Below are 20,313 nucleotides of genomic sequence, written 5' to 3'. Positions count from 1 at the left end.
CATACCCCTTGACTTATTCCACATTTTATTGTTTTACAGCGTGAATTTAAAAAAGTGTTACCTTACCTTCAAATATCATGTTAAACACTATTATTGCACACAAAATGAGTCCATGCAACTTATTATGTGACTTGTTAAGCATATTTTTTACTCCTGAACATATTTAGGCCATGCCATAAAAAAAGTTGTTGAATACTTATTGACTTAAGACATTTCAGCTTATCATTTGTAAATAAATTAAAAAAATATATATATATATATATATATACACTACCGCTCAAAATTTTGGGGTCACTTAGAATTATCCTTGTTTTTGAAAGAAAAGCATTTTTTTGTCCATTAAAATAACATTAAATTGATCAGAAATACAGTGTAGACATTGTTCATGTTTTACATGACTATTGTGGCTGGAAATAGCTGATTTTTAATGGAATATCTACATAGGGTACAGAGGCCCATTATCAGCAACCATCACTCCTGTGTTCCAATGGCACGTTGTTTTAGCTAATCCAAGATTATAATTTTAAAAGGCTAATTGATCATTAGAAAACCCTTTTGCAATTATGTTAGCACATCTGAAAACTGTTGTCCTGATTAAAGAAGCAATAAAACTGACCTTCTTTAGACTAGTTGAGTATCTGGGGCATCAGCATTTGTGGGTTTGATTACAGGCTCAGAATTGCCAGAAACAAATAACTTTCTTCTGAAACTCATCAGTCTATTCTTGTTCTGAGAAAGGAAGGCTATTCCATGTGAGAAATTGCCAAGAAACTGAAGATCTCGTACAACGCTGTGTACAACTGGCTCTAACCAGAATAGAAAGAGGAGTGGGAGGCCCGGTGCACAAGAGGACAAGTACATTAGAATTACATTAGAGTGTCTAGTTTGAGAAACAGATGCCTCACAAGTCCTCAACTGGCAGCTTCCTTAAATAGTACCCGCAAAACACCAGTCTCAATGTCAACAGTGAAGAGGCGACTCTGGGATACTGGCCTTCTTGGTAAAGTTGCAAAGAAAAAGACATATCTCAGAATGGCCAATAAAACTGACACAGACACTGGACAGAGGAAGATTGGAAAAAAGTGTGATGGACGGATGAATCTAAGTTTGAGGTGTCAGGATCATAAAGAAGAACATTCTTGAGATTCAGAAAAAAATGAAAAGAAGCTGGAGGAGTGGTTGGTGGAGGCAATGTGATGGTCTGGGGGTGCTTTGGTGGTGGTAAAGTGGGAGATTTGTACAGGGTAAAATGGATCTTGAAGAAGGAAGGCTATCACTCCATTTTGCAACGCCATGCCATACCCTGTGGACGGCCCTTATTTGGAGCCAATTTCCTCCTACAACAGGACAATGACCCAAAGCACAGCTCCAAACTATGAAATAACTATTTAGGGAAGAAGCAGTCTGCTGGTATTCTGTCTATAATGGAGTGGCCAGCACTGAGCTGTTGTGGGGCAACTTGACCATATGGTATGTAAAAAGTGCCCATCAAGCCAATCCTATTTGTGGGAGGTGCTTCAGGAAGCATGGGGTGAAATCTCTTCAGATTACCTCAACAAATTGACAACTAGAATGGCAAAGGTCTGCAAGGCTGTAATTGCTGCAAATTGAGGATTCTTTAACGAAAAACAAAGTTTGAAGGACACAATTATTATTTCAATTAAAAACCATTATTGAGAACCTTGTCAACATCTTTACTATATTTCCTATTCGTTTTGTAACTCATTTCATGCATGTTTTCATGGAAAACAAGGACATTTCTAAGTGACCCCAAACTTTTGAACGGTAGTGTATGTACAGTTGAAGTCGGAAGTTTATATACATACACCTTAGCCAGTATTTGGTAGCATTGCCTTTATTAGCCTTCCACAAGCTTCCCACAATAAGTTGGGTGAATTTTGGCCCATTCCTCCTGGCAGAGCTGGTGTAACTGAGTCAGGTTTTGTATAGGCCTCCAGGTTTGTAGGCCTTCTGCTCACAAATTTTCTATAGAATTGAGGTTAAGGGCTTTGTGATGGCCCCTCCAATACCTTGACTTTGTTGTCCTTCAGCCATTTTGCCACAACTTTGGAAGCATGCTTGGGGACATTGTCTATTTGTAAGACCCATTTGTGACCAAGCTTTAACTTCCTGACTGATGTCTTGAGGTGTTGCTTCAATATATCCTCATCATCAACCGACTTGCCAAAACTAATGTTTGTTAACAAGAAATTTGTGGAGTGGTTGAAAACAAGTTTTAATGACTCCAACCTCAGTATATGTAAACCTCCGACTTCAACTGTATATACACTACCGTTCAAATATCATTTCACTTTGAAATTATGGGGTTTTGGGTGTAGGCCAAAATATCTACATTTAATCCATGTTAAATTCAGGCTGCAATACAACCAAATGTGGAAAAAGTCAAGGGGTGCGAATACTTTCTGAGGGCACTCTATCTGTTTCATAATTATTATTATGTTTTTTTTTATCAGATATTGTGCATTTTACCAAAATTTTCACAAAATTGTCATTATCGTAACAGTCCAAAAAGGTTATAAACCAATACATTTCTATTATTTTGTTCACATTTCTCACCAAATAAAAATAACACTGAAAATAAACTAAATTATAAAAAAATTATAAAATTATATCAGACTTTTTTTTTCTCCAATTTGAGTGTTTTAGCGGTTTTGTAATAAGAATGTCAAGTGAGGTAAAGTGGGTGATTGAGAATAAGAACCTTTATCTGAAGGCATTTAAATTAATACATTCATTTTACCTCAACTACTCCTCTGGATTATGCATCATAGGTTAATAAAACTAAATATGATAGTTTAATGTAAATGTCAACTTGTATTACATTTTTGATTTATGGACTAACTACAGCAACATATTTAGTGTTTTATTCAAATAAGATTGGTTTTTCTAAAGTAAAATTGTATACAATTTTGGACCCGAGAATTTAGTCTGAATGCATTTCAGGTAATGAGAATTTGGTATGAAAATGTACAAAATTCTTTCGAAAACTAAAAATGGATTTCAAATTTACATTTTTCCCAAAACTATACATCTTAGTCCTTAGAATGGTATTTGATTTTTGCAGATGGATCATGGTTTTGTAACTGAATTTGCTCGAGATATGTTTAAAACCGGTTTCATGATAATCACCCAGTTGCTGTTTTGTTCAGTGATTTAATTAAATTTAAAATTAGTGTGAGGTTACAATCTCTGTGCTCTGGAACGCCCGCTAGGACTAGGGACTGGGACCTGCCCATTTTGTTTTGACGTCTCCTGGGGAAAGGAAGTGGCTTGCAGCAGTTGACATTCGTAGTACGTTTGAGCGACCGGACGTGGTTGGAGTTGTTCCGCGGAAGCAACAACAGCAATGAAAACGAATTTGTAGCCACGCTATGTTGCACTGGCCTGTCGCAGGAAAGCCTTTATTGAATATCTCACCAAATGTATTGCAAGTGAATGTAGCAGACTAGGAAGTAGGATCGTGGGCCTGAAAAAATGCCGTCCTCCTGGCTAATGTACATATTTGTATATGTCTTGGTCTGTGATGGAGTTGTAGCACAACTGGAAAGTAAGTCGTGCTTTTAATGTTTTAAAATAAAATTGCCATTTGATGAACTTGTAGAACTTTTAGATTACATCAAGGTTGCTGGCTGAAAGCCAATCATACATGAAGAAGATATATACGCCTTCTTTGAATCAGGGATATCAACTCTACTAACTTAATGAATTGTTAACCATTCCTATGTTTGGAGATGGTACCTATTGTTGCAGTTAGTCTTCACATTGAGGCTGGAGAAATTTGAACCACTCTCAAATTCATAGATGGAACTGTGGATGCACGGGCTGACAGTCCATGACATGAACTAAGGTTAACTAGTTGTATTTTGAAATGGCATTGTTTGTTTTGCAAAGACTCAATTATCAACAAAAACAAACAATGGAGTAAAACATCCTTATTGTTTGGGTTATGATGAGGTGAAGACAGTTGTACTAGTTGCTGGAAAAGGGGAAGCATACCAGTATTCAATATGTCTTCAACAGTTAAATAGTTATGTGGAATTAGTCTGGGATTTCAAAATAGGCTATTATTGTTTATGGTAAAAACAGTTTTATCTTGCCCTCAATTTCATACCCAAGTTCTAAAGGCTATGTAAACACTACACTAAACCGGATCAAATGCTGATTGTATACACCCACTATTGCCATGCCAGTATGCACAGCATTCAGAAATACATATTTCTCTCATGGAATCTAATTCCTTTACTACTACATATAATTGAAATGTAGGGCTAATTACACTGCAAGTGAAATGGTCGCTAGTGAGGCATCTAGTGGACAGGTTGGATGCCATTGACATTTAATGCTTGTGAAAGCAGCAGGCATTAGGAATTGGCTGCTTACGCCCCCCCTCCCCACAGCGCATGTTAAACGAAAGGAAAAGAACCCAACATGGCAGTCATGCTTCTTTTTCAGTCTAACCTTTGTATCGGTCACGATGAGAATACAGTATACCCATGCGCAAATGACCCTTGTACCCTGACAAACCATCTCATGTGTTGTAAGATTCAACAGAGAGAGACAAGAGACCAGTGGGAAAGACTGGTGACAATTCAGGAGGTATGGACAGACCGAGAGACCATACAAGTAGACAGAAGGCTGCACAAAGGAAGGGGAGCAAGAGAGTAGAAAGTGAAAAAGCCATATGTAATACACAAGCAGTGAGAACATCCAGTTGCCTATTTGGAGATTAGCTAAGCAGTGTCGCAACAGTTACAATAGTTGTGTTGTGTGAGGATCTAGACTGCCTTGTTTTTGGTATATGTTGTGGATTGAAGGTGTCATTCTCAGATGTACTTACGATAGGCTCACATCCTGGATGACAACCACAGGCGCAACCACATAGTCACAACACCTGTGCGAGATTTATCAGTGGGCCGTCAACGAAAATCAGAACAGCAGAACTGGAAAGACTTTCACACTTACGGGTGAACCAACTCATAAAACATTTTAGAAAAAGGCTCAGTGCTGCTATCCTTGCAAGGTGAGGTATTGAAGACAGCGGTGTCAATATTTTTTAGCCCTACATTTTTTGGGGAAAAAGTATTATTAGTTCATCTCTTTCTCTGAGCAATTGTATTCGTATAAAATTATATTTCCAAATGTGTTGACTGTTAATAATTTTGGAAGCTCACTGTATATAAATGAACGTAGTAACAGGTTGTGGATAGCCTGGGATGATAATGCTGTAACATATATTTCCTCTCTCAGATCGGGTGGTTTTCCTGTTCAACACCTTTCAGAACGTGAATGTGAATGAGAACGAGACAGTGCAGGCTGTGGTCTCCAGAATCCCCCTTGACGTGGCCTTTATCACCCTCCAGTTCCACACACAGCACAGCAATGCTACGCTGTCGTACACCAGGGTAAGACACTGGCTCACGCACAAACACAAACACACACGCTCACAGTAAAATAGATTTATGTAATAGTCTAATTCAGGTCAGTGTTCATTCATTCAATATGACCTATTACCCTATCAAACACGTACGAACAAACACACACACACATGATTGGCACTGATTGGTCCACTGACTTGTGGAGGGAAGTCAGATATTGTGGAACCAGGCTGGTTGCTCATCATGGGAGGACGACGGGCATGAGGCAAGGGTAAGATGGATTGACCAATCCTGGCCTTGGTCCCAGAGATCCTAAGGGTTGGGTGAAGAAACAGCCGCCAATCACCCTATCACACACACCGTTTCTAGTGACCCACTTGTGACAGTGTCTTGTGAGATTTGCAGACACTCTGACTGAGTAGAGCTGTGATCATGGGTTAGGCTGGTCACAAGCTCTTTGGTGCTGACGGAAAACTTTGAATGCCTTTCCCCTCTTACTACTGAAAACGCTTTCAACTAACTCAAAGTAGTCCTAACTCATGGTGAGAATAGGCTAAAGCAGTTAACATGCTCTGACTAGTGAAGTCAACAATGAAAACAGTCCCCAACTGTTAAGGGGAAAATGTACCAAACACAGCATAGACAGTTAATGAGTGTCATATGGAAGTGAATATCACTACAAGTCATTATTTCTCCACTGTCAAAACCATCTGGCAGGAAAAGCCTACAGCTAGGTGAGAAGAGGTGGTCAGCCGGGCGTCTGTGCACATGTCAGTAGTACTTTACATTACAGCACGGAATAAAGCAGTAATTTGGTGACTGATTTGGATGGATTAGGACTGTGTTGTTTACTGACTTTGTGTGATTTTCTGGTTGTCTGGTTGACTACTTTGGGCAGATGCCAGGGCTGGGCCTCTCTCTAACAGCAGTGGACTCAGGCCTTCTCTCACCCCTGATCCCCGGTCAGACCAAGCTTTCCTGGTTCCTGCTGGCCCCTGATGGTGACTCTGTGGCCGGCACTGGGGTCATCCTCCCCTACACCAGCTCTGGTATGTATGCCCTTCCATCTCCGCTTCCCAAAATAATCCACCAATTCCTCTACAGTTTTAGGTGGCCTCCCACTATCTGTCAAGGGACTGTATCTGTATGTTACATTACATCACTGTTAGCATTCCAGGATATTTTACCTCTCACTACTCACCCTCAATCCACCACTGTTTTAACCACTCAATATACCATGTCAAAATAATAGCAAGAGTATCTAATAGATATGAAGCCCGTTTCAAACAAACCCCAAAACAAAGAATGCCAGTTGGATTATTGAACAAAACAAATAGTTGACTGAGGACAAATTTCAAAGCTGTTTTGCCATCCACCAAACTGATTGTATCTGTGTAGAGTAATCTGCACTCTACAACTTCTCCTCAGTCACCAGTAGGCCATCTGCATAGACCAATGGTACAAACTCTCAACAGTCTGCTACTACTGCACTGTCAATGGACTTCAAGAAAAAACGTTGACTTTTGATTGGCTGGTTTTAATAACGTGTTTTCTCTCTCTCTGCAGACCCAGTCCCTGGAGCTTGTAATCTGGAATTTGACCTGGACATTGACCCAAATATCTATCTCCACTACAACCTTTTCGAGACTACTATCCGCTTTGCACCTGCAAATATTGGATATTCAAGGTAACAACACACTAGAGGGTTTATATATGAGCATCTTGTATTTAACCACTCTTGTATGTAACCAAACAAATGTGAGGCAGGGCACCCCCACCTGTTTTTTATGATATGTTTTAAAGTTAACCCTGGTGAAAAGCCAACAATTAGCCAAAGAAATAGTCCTGTGACTGAAAGACAATAATGCAATCTTATGAGTGCATTATGTGCTGTCCTACATTTGTGTGGCTTTCGTTGTGGTGGAAGCAGAGTAAGACATTTCCTAATGCCAAAGCTCTGGCTAGGAATGTGCTTTAGTAGAGCAAAGAGATTTACCCACAAGTGTTGAGGTACAGTGATTGGAACCCAACCTCTTCAGAATTGTTGGAGAGGGAAATCATTGATATTTTCTAATGTAAATAAAGAAAATACTTTTTTGCTATTAATCTGGCTATGGTGCAATAATCTGTGGACCAGGCTATGGGAAGTGCTGGCTCGCATTAAACGGACCGCAGAGCGGAAACACACACACACTTCTGTCAGGGCCAAGCAGACTGCAGAGCGGAAACACACACACACTTCTGTCAGGGCCAAGCAGACTGCAGAGCGGAAACACACACACACTTCTGTCAGGGCCAAGCAGACTGCAGAGCGGAAACAAACACGCACAATCTTCCTGTTAAAATGTTACATTGGCCTGTGGTCTGTAGACTGAACTGTATCTAAATTTACCTGGAACAAAAATAAACTGATATTTTGAAAAGCAAAAAACCAGGGAGGTCTGGGGTGGTCTGTGGCAAAACATTTTTGTTGTTGTTGAATGAGACAAAAGTGATGGGGACACTTCTTTTGCGTAGTCTCTAAATTATAATCATATTTTTAAAGAAAGAGACTTGCATTTTCATATTGCTGTGTTTATTATTATTATTTGTAAAAGCCCTTCTGAGCCATCTTATTTAATTGTGAAAAATCCATGTTGAAAAATTGTTATAATAAAAATCAACATTTCTGTTTTAAAGCTAGAATCGTTAATAGGTGAAAGTGCCATGTCCGTTTAGGATATTACAACAACAAAGAAGTTACTGTAAACAACTACTGTTTTTCTCATCTGACATCACTGGACATGCAGTGATAGAACAGCCAAATATGCAGTGCAATTTTTTTTTTTACAACTTTCAGAATCCATTGTGAACTGACCTCTGTTGGCACCTCCTCAGGGGCTCCAATCCACCTGCCTGTGACACTGAAGTGGGTGAAAACACTCGCTGGCGCCTGAGGTACGACATTTACCAGTACTTCCTGCCTGAGAGCGACCTATCAGAGCAGAGCCTCATCACCAGCATCCAGAGTGTGGCCAATGTGCAGACCACGAGAGAGCATGGGAAAAGGGTGAGTTGATAATAGTGTGAATGTAGTGTAAAATGGGCATGTATAAAAATACAGATTGGGATTGTAGACTGTAAACTTGCTGGTTGTGGTGTAATGGTATGAGCTTTTCTCGTTTTTTTTCTCTTCCTGTAGCTCATGACACTATCATCCAGTGATAAGACAGAGGTAGTGTTTAGCTCCATCCCGGGCCAGGGTGTCATCTACTCTGTCATAGTCAGAGACCCAGTGCTTAACACCTCTTCCTCGTATATCCCTGTCCACACCTACGCCTGCAGCTTCTCCTCCACCCTGGATGGCTGTGACACTCTGGGTAAGTGGGACAACCAGCACAGGGCCAAAGGGGTCTTTTTGCAGGGAAACATCAGTCAATATATGTCTATAATGGAGACATTTCCAAAGATATCTGAGTATTCCTGTCTGAATTCCCGGGGCCTTATTCAATGAGACTTGTTGTTGAGTGGAACGAGAGCATAATGCCATTCTACACAGAAGATATTTACTATACTGCAATCGTTCTGGCTGAGACCTTGAGGGCTATTTCCGTGGAAATCTTATGAAATGCACCTTGAAGGACATCATGCATTTAAGACCAGGGAAGATCAACCCCAGTCCCCTGGGAATATGTTGTCAGCTGATTTCAGCCTCTATTTTGATTAGTAACTGACTTATGAGCCCATATGTCAACTCTCGTCAACAGTAACAAACTGTAATGGAGCAATAAGCAATTTCAGAGCAGGTGAAAGAAGACAAACAGTTGACACAGGGTCTGCTGCTCTTGTTAGACCAACAACAAGTTAGACCAACTATGGGGAAAGACAGAATGACTAAAGGCTGATGTACTTTCTTTTCTTCTAGGGAAGATATCCACAAGGATCTTCTTCACCATCGCTGGTTTAGCTGGCCTCTTCGTATGCTTCTTTGGGCACCGCTTCTTCAAATGTGGTGAGTAGGTGGAAACAAGTGTTGACTTACCAAGTTTTCCACTACATCACTGGAAGATAAGTCTGGGAAGTCGAGGGCTTTTCCTCCCTGTAGAACACCAGTAATAAATAGCCGCTCCCAACTAGCTGTATCCCAGTTAATTATAGTTTGTGAAAGTCCAACTCTCATTTAAAGTTCATGCCAGCCAGCTAATGAAAATATGGCCTGGAGGTTAAAGGTCTTGTTGTAAACTGTTGCTCCCACATAATATGAAAAAGTAACGTGAAAGAAAAATAATAAATACTCTTCGCTGGTTATGTTTTTAGTCCAGTAGCAGGTTTAATCTGAGTCTGGGAATCCAGCCCTAGATGTCATGCTAGAAAATAGTGTTTACTGTGTTGCTCTCCCGTATTAAACTTTCCTCCCTTGTTCCCCTCTCCATCTTCCTCTCTCTTAGAGCTATTCTGTATGGGCTTTGGCTTTGCAGCGTTTATTTTTTTTGTCCTGATCACAAGAACTACAAAACTGGACTATGACAGTAAGTTCAAGTGATTTCAAATGAACATAAGATTGTAGACCTTGTCAGCCAGGTTGATAAGGACATTAATTATGTTGTGTGTTTTTTCTATAGTAAACATTGGCTTCAGTTTATTTGGTCATATGCTTGTTCAGTTCTCTCTGTACTCCCTCTGTAGTTTTTAATTAGTCTCCAAAGCATACAGTATTTTGGAATGAAATTAGCCATACAAACAGGCTTTGTGGCCAGACAAATTGCATGAATCATCACAGGTCTCTCATAAATGTGAATTAGATAGTCATGCCATATGAATATGATTTTCCCCCAAAATTATCCTATTTTCATTTGGAAAGCTCCAGTCAGTGCCCCCTGAAAGCATGGAGGTTTTCTGTGATTCAATCAGATCAGCTCAGTTGAAAGAAACTCCTGTTGGTCTCATTAACTGGGAAATGCAATCAGATTAGCCAGTGCTAAATCAGTACAGTTGTTACAGTATGGAGATAAGTGATGATATGGGAAAAGTGCCCCACATGCCATCTAAAAGGCAGAGCAAAATATGTCACGTATGCATTTTATGCTTATGTTACAGTTTGTCTATGTTGATTTGGAGAAACCTAGAATGGCTTGCATTGGTGTTCGTGCTCCCCATATGCAAGGTGATGTCAGTGTTGGCTTATATGTGTTAGTCATAGAGGATGGCGGTGAGCGTATGAATTCATAATTACACACTCGAACCCTAATGTGATTTGGTCAGTGGTGGAGCTGATAACTTATCCAGGATGCAATGGGGAAACTTCCCCAGTGCACAACACACAGTTCAGTTTGAAACAACACATTTCTCCATAGAACAAACATCTCACTGTAAAAGCACATGTTCCAGTAATTAAGTTGGCGCACGGGTTCCATCATGCTGAAGAGCACATGGTTTAGTGTAAAGACAATTTAAAGAATTGTTCATCTATCTGTAGAGCAGTTGAGTTTAGAATTGATGGAGAAATTCCTGGACTTGCTTTCATTTATTTGGGGTCAGTCTGAGTTGGACCCCCTGCCAGAAGCTCAGGTTATCATTCTTCTATGGCTCTATGAAAAATAAAGATATTTGTCCAACTCCCTCTCCGCCTGACCCTGACAGAAGTGTCTGTTTCCTCCCTGCAGTCCGCCTGACCCTGACAGCAGTGATTGGCGTAGTGGGGGGAGTTATCCTGGTGATGAGCTGGTGGCGCTTCGGCTCAGTTATGTCCTGTGTCATCGTCGTCGGTCTCATGTTGGGGTTCCTCATCTCCTCCATTGTCTTCTTCACGCCTGTCGGTAAAATAACCCCAAAATACCTACATCAGATGATCATTTATTTGATTTACTAGTTCAAGCAGGATTATGCTCAATCAGGTGAATGTTGTATGACACAGAAAGTATTGTAACAACGTTGTAAAAACATTCTCATCACTTCCTCAGGTGACATACAGGTGTTCCGTTCGAATGTGGTGTTCTGGGTGACGTTCAGCTGCATCGTGGTGGTGGTGCCGCTCTTCTTTGTCCGCTGGCCAAGAGAGGTAGATCCCTACCCCTCTGCACTTTCTTTACAGTGGCTGTCCAATTCAACGCCATAGCCCCTCCCACTTTAAACTCAAGAAGGGCTTAGAACTTTCAAAGATTTGGGAGGACAAATGTGGAAATGGAGCCTCTGGGTAATATTGCTGTGTGGGTGTTATCTGTCTGCAGGGTAACATCACTACGTGTGGTGTAGCTGGAGCCTATGCTGTGGTGCTGGCTGTGAATGCTTACATCTATACCAGCCTATCCTACATCACCCTTAACATTCTCAAACGCTTCCTCAACGACAACTTCAGCAAGGCCTTTACTGATGTGCCTTTCCAGGACATTGGTGAGTAAAATCACTTCAGAGAGTTATTTGTTTTATTTAACCTGCAGGCAGGCCATATGTTGGGCACCTGATTTTGACCTTTCAACCTAACATATTTTTGTCCTCTTGGTATTCCAGATTTCATCATGATCACAGTGTGGGTGGTTCTGGGTGTGTCTGGTATCGTGCTACAGCTCTACCGGGAACGCACACGGCCCTTCTTCCCCCCCAGCCCTTACCTCATGTGGCTGCAAGAGCGGGAGCGCCGCAAGACCAATGTTCTCGACCCAAGCCACCACACGTCCTCACTCCCTTCCCGTCTCCTCGCCCGTGCCCGACAGCTGACTGGCAGGAGAGAGTCCGCTGGCGAGCGCACACCCCTCCTCCTTTAAACCCACCCATTCAACTTAGACCCATTTTACCCAGCCAGGTAGACAGATTCACCCCACTAGAAGGGTGCTTTTGTGCATGGGCTCTCTATCTACAGGGGAAGCACCATTGCGTTTGGAGTCTTTCTATTCCAGATTATGGATGTTTTGATTCCATTGATGATGGTAACAGTCCATTAAGGTATTATTTATATATGCTCTGGGAGGAACTTTGCCACAAATTGCACACAGAGAATTTTCAAAGCATTATTTTTGAGAATGATTTGTTTCACTTCCTCAGTCTTGTGGTATTTGGCTGCATTTTCTTAGACGGTACTGAGGAAGCTGTTACCGCTGCCACATAATATTGTGCCAAAATAGTTGGGCACCCTCTCTCCTAGTACATCACAGTGCCTTTAAACAACTAGGGTTACAGCATACCAGTATGGGCAACATATGTGTTTTAATACCACTGAATAGCACAAGAAAACATTTGGAACCTTAAGATGGAGATGCATCATGCAGCCAGTCATTTTGAGGTGGCTTTGACAGCAACATTTGGTAGGTATTCATTTTGTGTAAAAGTAAGTATACTTTGTTTATCTTAATAACACTCAATGAAATTGGAGGGCATATGTCCCCCCAGTTTTAATGGGTATGACACCACTGTCGGAGTTCTGGGTATGCCCATTTAGGCTCCAATGGATGTAAATTGTTTTTAATGTTTTGTCAACATTTTCAAATGCAAACGGTCACTTTTACACCATGTTTTGTAAAACTGTATTTAGAGGCCACTTTTTTTCTTTGCTTTCTACAAATATGAACAATTACATGTTTAAGAAATATGAGAGCTGTTATATTGAAATTGGTTTTGGGGACCCTTTTTGTGAAACATAGTTGTTGAATCAAACACTATTAGAGGTATGGGTGGGAACTTGCAGCCTAAAATGTATCCTCTCTTGATTTCATGGACATAGCACTCTAAAATCATAAACCACAAGTGGTAGGTTTAGGTGGATCCTGAGCACTGATGTTTATAGGAAATGGTGATATAGCCAAGCCCTTCAGTATTTCCTGAAGTGTTAAGCAGTAGCAGGAAAAGCAAATGACAAGTGCCACAGCCTCTATTTCTCTGTCAGGTGGCCTAACGCTTCATTAAAGTGGGCCTGCTGTTTATGTTCTCTTTTGCCAGCTTTCGTTTGGTAAAGCATTTCCTGTGTTTCCCCTATGACTTTTTTTAGCAGTGGTGCAAGGGTTGCTGTATTGCTAGATATTGTAAGCACAATGTCTTGCCAGCTGTTCCCATAGACATCCAATCATTTGAGCCAATGACTATCCCTTTAAAAGCATGCCTCGGCAATTTATTGCAGCGGTGGGCCACCGCTAATTGAACCTAGGGGAAACACTGATTTTAGGGGAGTCCAATATGTCTTCTGGGACTTTTCTTTAGGCTTTTTCTCTCTCATTACCCACCCAGTATGTGCTTTGGTATGAAAAGCTGGCTTGAGGCATTAATGATGTGTACAGGAGTTTGCCTGCAGAGTCACATGACATGGTTTATTAATGCATTCCATGAACAATGTCAGTTTTTCCTCCAAATGTAATATTGAAGCTTGATTAAGTGGATAATTTAAGAGATTCTTTCCTCTTGTGCAAAACAAGGTATCCTCAGATGCAGTGTAATATCCCACCAGTGATTTTGTAAATCCTCGCCATTTGCACACGACAGGATGTTGAATTAAAATGTATTGATCTTTTATGATTATCACCTGACAGGATTCAGATTAGGATTAGTGTCAAGGATGAAAGATTGAAATGCAAGTAGAAATGGCCATTTCTACTTTTCTCAGTTTCCAAACCAAAACACACAGGGGTGAGGCCGACATTGTAAAGTTATAGCCATTCTGTTGAAATGCCTCACTAGGAAATGCTTCTGTGCACTAATATTACTGATGAAGCTTTCTTCAAGGTTAAGGTTACCTTTCAGTATTTTTCACTACAGCTCTTAGGTACTTACCTTGTCATGTTTTAAAATGGGCTGTTTGTCTGTGTTTCTGTTTTGTTGTGTGAGAAATGATGATAAATTGTTTTTCCTAAATCACTTGTTCATTTCTCTGCTCCTCTGTTCCCAAAATGTGTCATCAGTTACATTGTAATGTATCATGGTGCAACCATAAGGTCCAATTTAGTCTACATACAGTAAGTTGTGCATTCAAACGAGCCCTGTTCACGCATACGGTATTTCCACCACTGGGTTTCAGCTGGGTTTCAGCACTAGCCAAACTTTAACATGTTCCTTTCAAGTGTTTTATTGTCATTCAACAGCAGCACTTTCACTCATTCACACTTTAAAACCCCACAGGCTCATCAGATAGCACAATGCATGCCAACACAAAAACTGCATGACAGACCATACCGCTGGAGGATTTTCCCATTTGTCTCAGAGGCTTCCTAATGTATACCTCCATTGTAGTGTGACAGGTGGGCGGCAGTATGACCTGGGGCTTCGTTCATTGTCGAGTGCCCTCTGGGAGTTTGTGTGGCTGTAGGTGATTGGGGGGCATGGGCTGTACAAGGTGGCAGCGAGGGGGCATATATATATATATATATACACACACACACACCAAGCTAGTGCTGGTGTGGGCCTAACTCTTCCGGAGGCTGATGTCAGCGCTGGTCAACAGGCCAGACAGGGATGTGCTATCCGAGGCCTCCTCTCTCGTCAGAACTAGGAAGGCCTCTCGACTGATCCCTAGCAGCTCACGAAGACCACTGTTCTCCAGCTGCCCAAAAAAAACATGCATACTATTAAAAATGTATGTTTGAAATAGTAGTACTGTTAATATTTGGTCAATGCTTTTAGTAAACAGTGAGAATACAGACAACCTGTGTGACTCACCTCTAGTTGCTTAATCCTCTCCTCGTCTTCACACAACCTCCCCTCATCCACTTCGATAGCCTTCCTCATCACTGTAGCCATCTCATTGATCTTGTCTATGTGTGCTTGCATTTCCTGCAGAGTCAAAATAGAAACTATATAAATATTTGCATTGAACTTCCTCAATACAAGAGGAAAGGGTAGCTCCTGAGTATGATGTGACACTAGAAGAAGGTGGGTCACTTACAGTGGTGTGCTGCTCCTTTAATTGGGTGACGATGGCTGGGTCGTCCTTCTTACTGGCCATGAGGAGTCTGAATACCTGCTCCCTGTATTTAGTCATGATGAGCTCTATGGCCGACTGGTGTTCCTCCAGAGATGTTCTCAACTCTGCAGGGAGAGAAGACATGGATACACACATACTCACACTTCTGTGGATTTATCCAGACAGGGTACTTTTTCAACTGGTAATATCCCTGTATTATGAAACCAATAAACAGAGTAGCTTAATACCAACATGCTTCAAGCAGACCACCATAGTCCCTGTGCCCAAGAACACAAAGGCAACCTGCCTAAATGACTACAGACCCGTGGCACTCACGTCCGTAGCCATGAAGTGCTTTGAAAGGCTGGTGATGGCTCACAACACCATTATCCCAGAAACCCTAGACCCACTCCAATTTGCATACCGCCCAAACAGATCTACAGATGAAGCAATCTCTATTGCACTCCACACTGCCCTTTCCCACCTGGACAAAATGAACACCTACGTGAGAATGCTGTTCATTGACTACAGCTCAGCGTTCAACACCACAGTGCCCTCAAAGCTCATCACTAAGCTAAGGAACCTGGGACTAAACACGTCCCTCTGCAACTGGATCCTGGACTTCCTGACGGGCCACCCCCAGGTGGTGAGGGTAGGTAGCAAACATCTGCCACGCTGATCCTCAACACTGGAGCTCCCAAGGGGTGCGTGCTCAGTCTCCTCCTGTACTCCCTGTTCACCCACGACTGCATGGCCAGGCACAACTCCAACACCATCATTAAGTTTGCTGATGACACAACATTGGTAGGCATGATCAGCGACGAGACAGCCTATGGGGTGGTCAGAGACCTGGCAGGGTGGTGCCAGAATAACAACCTATCCCTCAACGTAACCAAGACTAAAGAGATGATTGTGGACTACACGAAAAGGAGCACCGAGCACGTCCCCATTCTCATAGACAGGGCTGTAGTGGAGCAGGTTGAGAGCTTCAAATTCCTTGGTGTCCACATCCACAACAAACTAGATTTGTCCAAACACACCAAGACAGTTGTGAAGAGGGCACGACAAAGCCTATTCCCCCTCAGGAAACTAAAAAGATTTGGCATGGGTCCTCAGATCCTCAAAATGTTCTACAGCTGCAACATCGAGAGCATCCTGACCGATTGCATCACTGCCTGGTACGGCAATTGCTCGCCCTCCGACCGCAAGGCACTTCAAAGGGTAGTGCGTATGGCCCATTATATCAATAGGGCAAAGCTGCCTGCCATCCAGGACCTCTACACCAGGCAGTGTCAGAGGAAGGCCCTAAAAATGGTCAAAGACCCCAGTCATATACTGTTCTCTCTACTACCGCATGGCAAGTGGTACCGGAGTGCCAAGTCTAGGACAAAAAGGCTTCTCGACAGTTCTTACCCACACTGTAAGGTGTTGTATTCGGTGCACTTGATAAATAAACTTTGATTTGAATTTGTTTTTCAGCTTATCGCACTCTCTCACACACACACACTGCGCTACCTTTGTTTTCCTGCTGTAGGTCACGGATCTGCCGGTTTTCCTGCTGGATGCCCATGACGAGGCTGGAACGGGGCCGATGTCGGGCCACCTGGTTCAGCGACTCAATCTCCTCCTGATACTGCAAATAGATACATAGAACTCCAGTCATCTCAGCTCATACAACAAAGGTTGGTTAAAGGCAAGTGTGTACCCTTTCCAACACCAATCAAAAGAGCTGCACCAACAGTGACATTGGCATTACCTGTTTCATGGCCTCCACCCTCTTGTTAAGCGACGTTGTCTGTTCGATAAGTACCTCCGCTGCATTGTCATGGTTGCGGAGTCTTTCCACCAGCGACTTGGCGTCTGACAATACATTTTCTAATGAACACGACATCTCTGTTTGAATAAATACACTGGAAGGAAAATAAATAAGGTTAAGATGTCACTCCAAAGCCTCACCAAACATGAATACATCATTACATTTCTCCCCCTTCTCCCTAGAATGTGCACTTGCTCACTGCCGCGACGCATATAAGGCCCTGCCCCGCCCTCCTTTCGGAAAAGCTGACCACGACTCCATTTTGTTGATCCCTGCCTACAGACAGAACCTAAAACAAGAAGCTCCCACGCTGAGGTCTGTCCAACGCTGGTCCGACCAAGCTGACTCCACACTCCAAGACTGCTTCCATCACGTGGACTGGGATATGTTTCGTATTGCGTCAGATAACAACATTGACGAATACGCTGATTCGGTATGCAAGTTCATTAGAACGTGTGTTGAAGATGTCGTTCCCATAGCAACGATTAAAACATTCCCTAACCAGAAACCGTGGATTGATGGCAGCATTCGCGTGAAACTGAAAGCGCGAACCACTGCTTTTAAATCAGGGCAAGGTGACTGGTAACATGACCGAATACAAACAGTGCAGCTATTCCCTCCGCAAGGCTATCAAACAAGCTAAGTGTCAGTATAGAGACAAAGTAGAATCTCAATTCAACGGCTCAGACACAAGAGGTATGTGGCAGGGTCTACAGTCAATCACGGACTACAAGAAGAAAACCAGGCCAGTCACGGACCAGGATGTGTTGCTCCCAGGCAGACTAAATAACTTTTTGGCCCGCTTTGAGGACAATACAGTGCCACTGACACGGCCTGCAACGAAAACATGCGGACTCTCCTTCACTGCAGCCGAGGTGAGTAACATTTAAACGTGTTAACCCTCGCAAGGCTGCAGGCCCAGACGGCATCCCCAGCCGCGCCCTCAGAGCATGCGCATGCCAGCTGGCCGGTGTGTTTACGGACATATTCAATCAATCCCTATCCCAGTCTGTTGTTCCCACATGCTTCAAGAGGGCCACCATTGTTCCTGTTCCCAAGAAAGCTAAGGTAACTGAGCTAAACGACTATCGCCCCGTAGCACTCACTTCCGTCATCATGAAGTGCTTTGAGAGACTAGTCAAGGACCATATCACCTCCACCCTACCTGACACCCTAGACCCACTCCAATTTGCTTACCGCCCAAATAGGTCCACAGACGATGCAATCTCAACCACACTGCACACTGCCCTAACCCATCTGGACAAGAGGAATACCTATGTGAGAATGCTGTTCATCGACTAGAGCTCGGCATTCAACACCATAGTACCCTCCAAGCTCGTCATCAAGCTCGAGACCTTGGGTCTCGACCCCGCCCTGTGCAACTGGGTACTGGACTTCCTGACGGGCCGCCCCCAGGTGGTGAGGGTAGGCAACAACATCTCCACCCTGCTGATCCTCAACACTGGGGCCCCACAAGGGTGCGTTTTGAGCCCTCTCCTGTACTCCCTGTTCACCCACGACTGCGTGGCCATGCACGCCTCCAACTCAATCATCAAGTTTGCGGACGACACAATAGTGGTAGGCTTGATTACCAACAACGACGAGACTGCCTACAGGGAGGAGGTGAGGGCCCTCGGAGTGTGGTGTCAGGAAAATAACCTCACACTCAACGTCAACAAAACTAAGGAGATGATTGTAGACTTCAGGAAACAGCAGAGGGAACACCCCCCTATCCAGTTTTAAGTTCCTCGGCATACACATCACAGACAAACTGAATTGGTCCACTCACATAGACAGCATCGTGAAGAAGGCGCAGCAGCGCCTCTTCAACCTCAGGAGGCTGAAGAAATTCGGCTTGTCACCAAAAGCACTCACAAACTTCTACAGATGCACAATCGAGAGCATCCTGGCGGGCTGTATCACCGCCTTGTACGGCAACTGCTCCGCCCACAACCGTAAGGCTCTCCAGAGGGTAGTGAGGTCTGCACAAAGCATCACCGGGGGAAAACTACCTGCCCTCCAGGACACCTACACCACCCGATGTTACAGGAAGGCCATAAAGATAATCAAGGACAACAACCACCCGAGCCACTGCCTGTTCACCCCGCTATCATCCAGAAGGCGAGGTCAGTACAGGTGCATCAAAGCTGGGACTGAGAGACTGAAAAACAGCTTCTATCTCAAGGCCATCAGACTGTTAAACAGCCACCACTAACATTGAGTGGCTGCTGCCAACACACTGACACTGACTCAACTCCAGCCACTTTAATAATGGGAATTGATGGGAAATGATGTAAAATATATTACTAGCCACTTTAAACAATGCTACCTAATATAATGTTACATGCCCTACATTATTCATCTCATATGCATACGTATATACTGTACTCTATATCATCTACTGCATCCTTACGTAATACATGTATCACTAGCCACTTTAACTATGCCACTTTGTTAACATACTCATCTCATATGTATATACTGTACTCGATACCATCTACTGTATCTTGCCTATGCTGCTCTGTACCATCACTCATTCATATATCTTTATGTACATATTCTTTATCCCCTTACACTGTGTATAAGACAGTAGTTTTGGAATTGTTAGTTAGATTACTTGTTGGTTATTACTGCATTGTCGGAACTAGAAGCACAAGCATTTCGCTACACTCGCATGAACATCTGCTAACCATGTGTATGTGACAAATAAAACTTGATTTGAAGGATTTGAAAGCATTGAATTGGTATAAGAATGTGCTAGACTAGAAGGAGATCCAACCATATTTATCAAATCAGTCCTAAAGTAACTTAGAGGAAGACTTAAGATCTAAGGCAAAGTTACTCATCATGCAAGGCTACATCTTGGCATCCATGACATAAATACCTGACTCAGATCTTGGCACATAGGTCCTGAGCTTGTCAAAATGCATGGACTAAAATTCTGACAGTCACCATATCCAAACAATACTAAACATCATGATCTGATCCCTCATTCATGTACCTTTACTGCCTAAGTAGCTAGCTAACTCGTATCTCCCGGTCAGCAGAGGCGTATTCATTACGTAAACCGTTACCCTTTAAGAACCAAACAAAGAAAAACGAGAGTTTCTACTGGACAAGTTAAGGTAGGTCCTGCCCCGTTTGCTTCCGTTTAGGATCGGCTTAATGAATACGCCCCTGGTACAGCTAACCTTCAGAGTTTGTCTCTGACCAGTGGACATCAGAAGGATGTTTGTACAATA

General features: G+C 42.7%; 2 protein-coding genes across 3 annotated transcripts in view; one reads left to right on the top strand and one right to left on the bottom strand.

Annotated features, from left to right (window-relative positions):
- The first annotated feature begins 3,232 nt into the window (after positions 1 to 3,232).
- On the top strand, positions 3,233 to 14,213 carry tm7sf3 (transmembrane 7 superfamily member 3). Of its 2 annotated transcripts, none has more exons than XM_035749018.2 (12): positions 3,233 to 3,568; positions 5,269 to 5,423; positions 6,295 to 6,445; positions 6,963 to 7,083; positions 8,274 to 8,445; positions 8,578 to 8,755; positions 9,301 to 9,387; positions 9,824 to 9,904; positions 11,039 to 11,191; positions 11,336 to 11,433; positions 11,603 to 11,765; positions 11,883 to 14,213. In XM_035749018.2, the coding sequence occupies exons 1-12, from the start codon at positions 3,496 to 3,498 to the stop codon at positions 12,134 to 12,136; spliced, it is 1,686 nt and encodes a 561-aa protein (XP_035604911.1). In that variant the 5' UTR covers positions 3,233 to 3,495; the 3' UTR covers positions 12,137 to 14,213. The 2 variants fall into 2 exon arrangements, with proteins under 2 accessions (XP_035604911.1, XP_035604912.1); XM_035749019.2 differs by lacking the exon at positions 3,233 to 3,568 and adding an exon at positions 4,564 to 5,041.
- A 192-nt stretch (positions 14,214 to 14,405) lies between these two features.
- LOC118366394 (FGFR1 oncogene partner 2 homolog) overlaps positions 14,406 to 20,313 on the bottom strand; it is a 112,468-nt gene continuing 106,560 nt past the window's right edge. Inside the window, exons 2-6 of the mRNA XM_035749027.2 lie at positions 17,012 to 17,165; positions 16,771 to 16,888; positions 15,238 to 15,380; positions 15,012 to 15,125; positions 14,406 to 14,895 (exon numbers count right to left, since the gene is read on the bottom strand). Coding sequence (XP_035604920.1) covers positions 14,758 to 14,895; positions 15,012 to 15,125; positions 15,238 to 15,380; positions 16,771 to 16,888; positions 17,012 to 17,165 — 667 coding nt within the window. The 3' untranslated portion in view covers positions 14,406 to 14,757. The remainder of the gene's footprint in view (positions 14,896 to 15,011; positions 15,126 to 15,237; positions 15,381 to 16,770; positions 16,889 to 17,011; positions 17,166 to 20,313) is intronic.

Source organism: Oncorhynchus keta, chromosome 33 (assembly GCF_023373465.1).
Source record: "Oncorhynchus keta strain PuntledgeMale-10-30-2019 chromosome 33, Oket_V2, whole genome shotgun sequence".
Taxonomy (NCBI): Eukaryota; Metazoa; Chordata; class Actinopteri; order Salmoniformes; family Salmonidae; genus Oncorhynchus; species Oncorhynchus keta.
The sequence above is the reverse complement of the archived record's forward strand: the minus strand, read 5'-3'. Positions and strand labels throughout refer to the sequence as shown.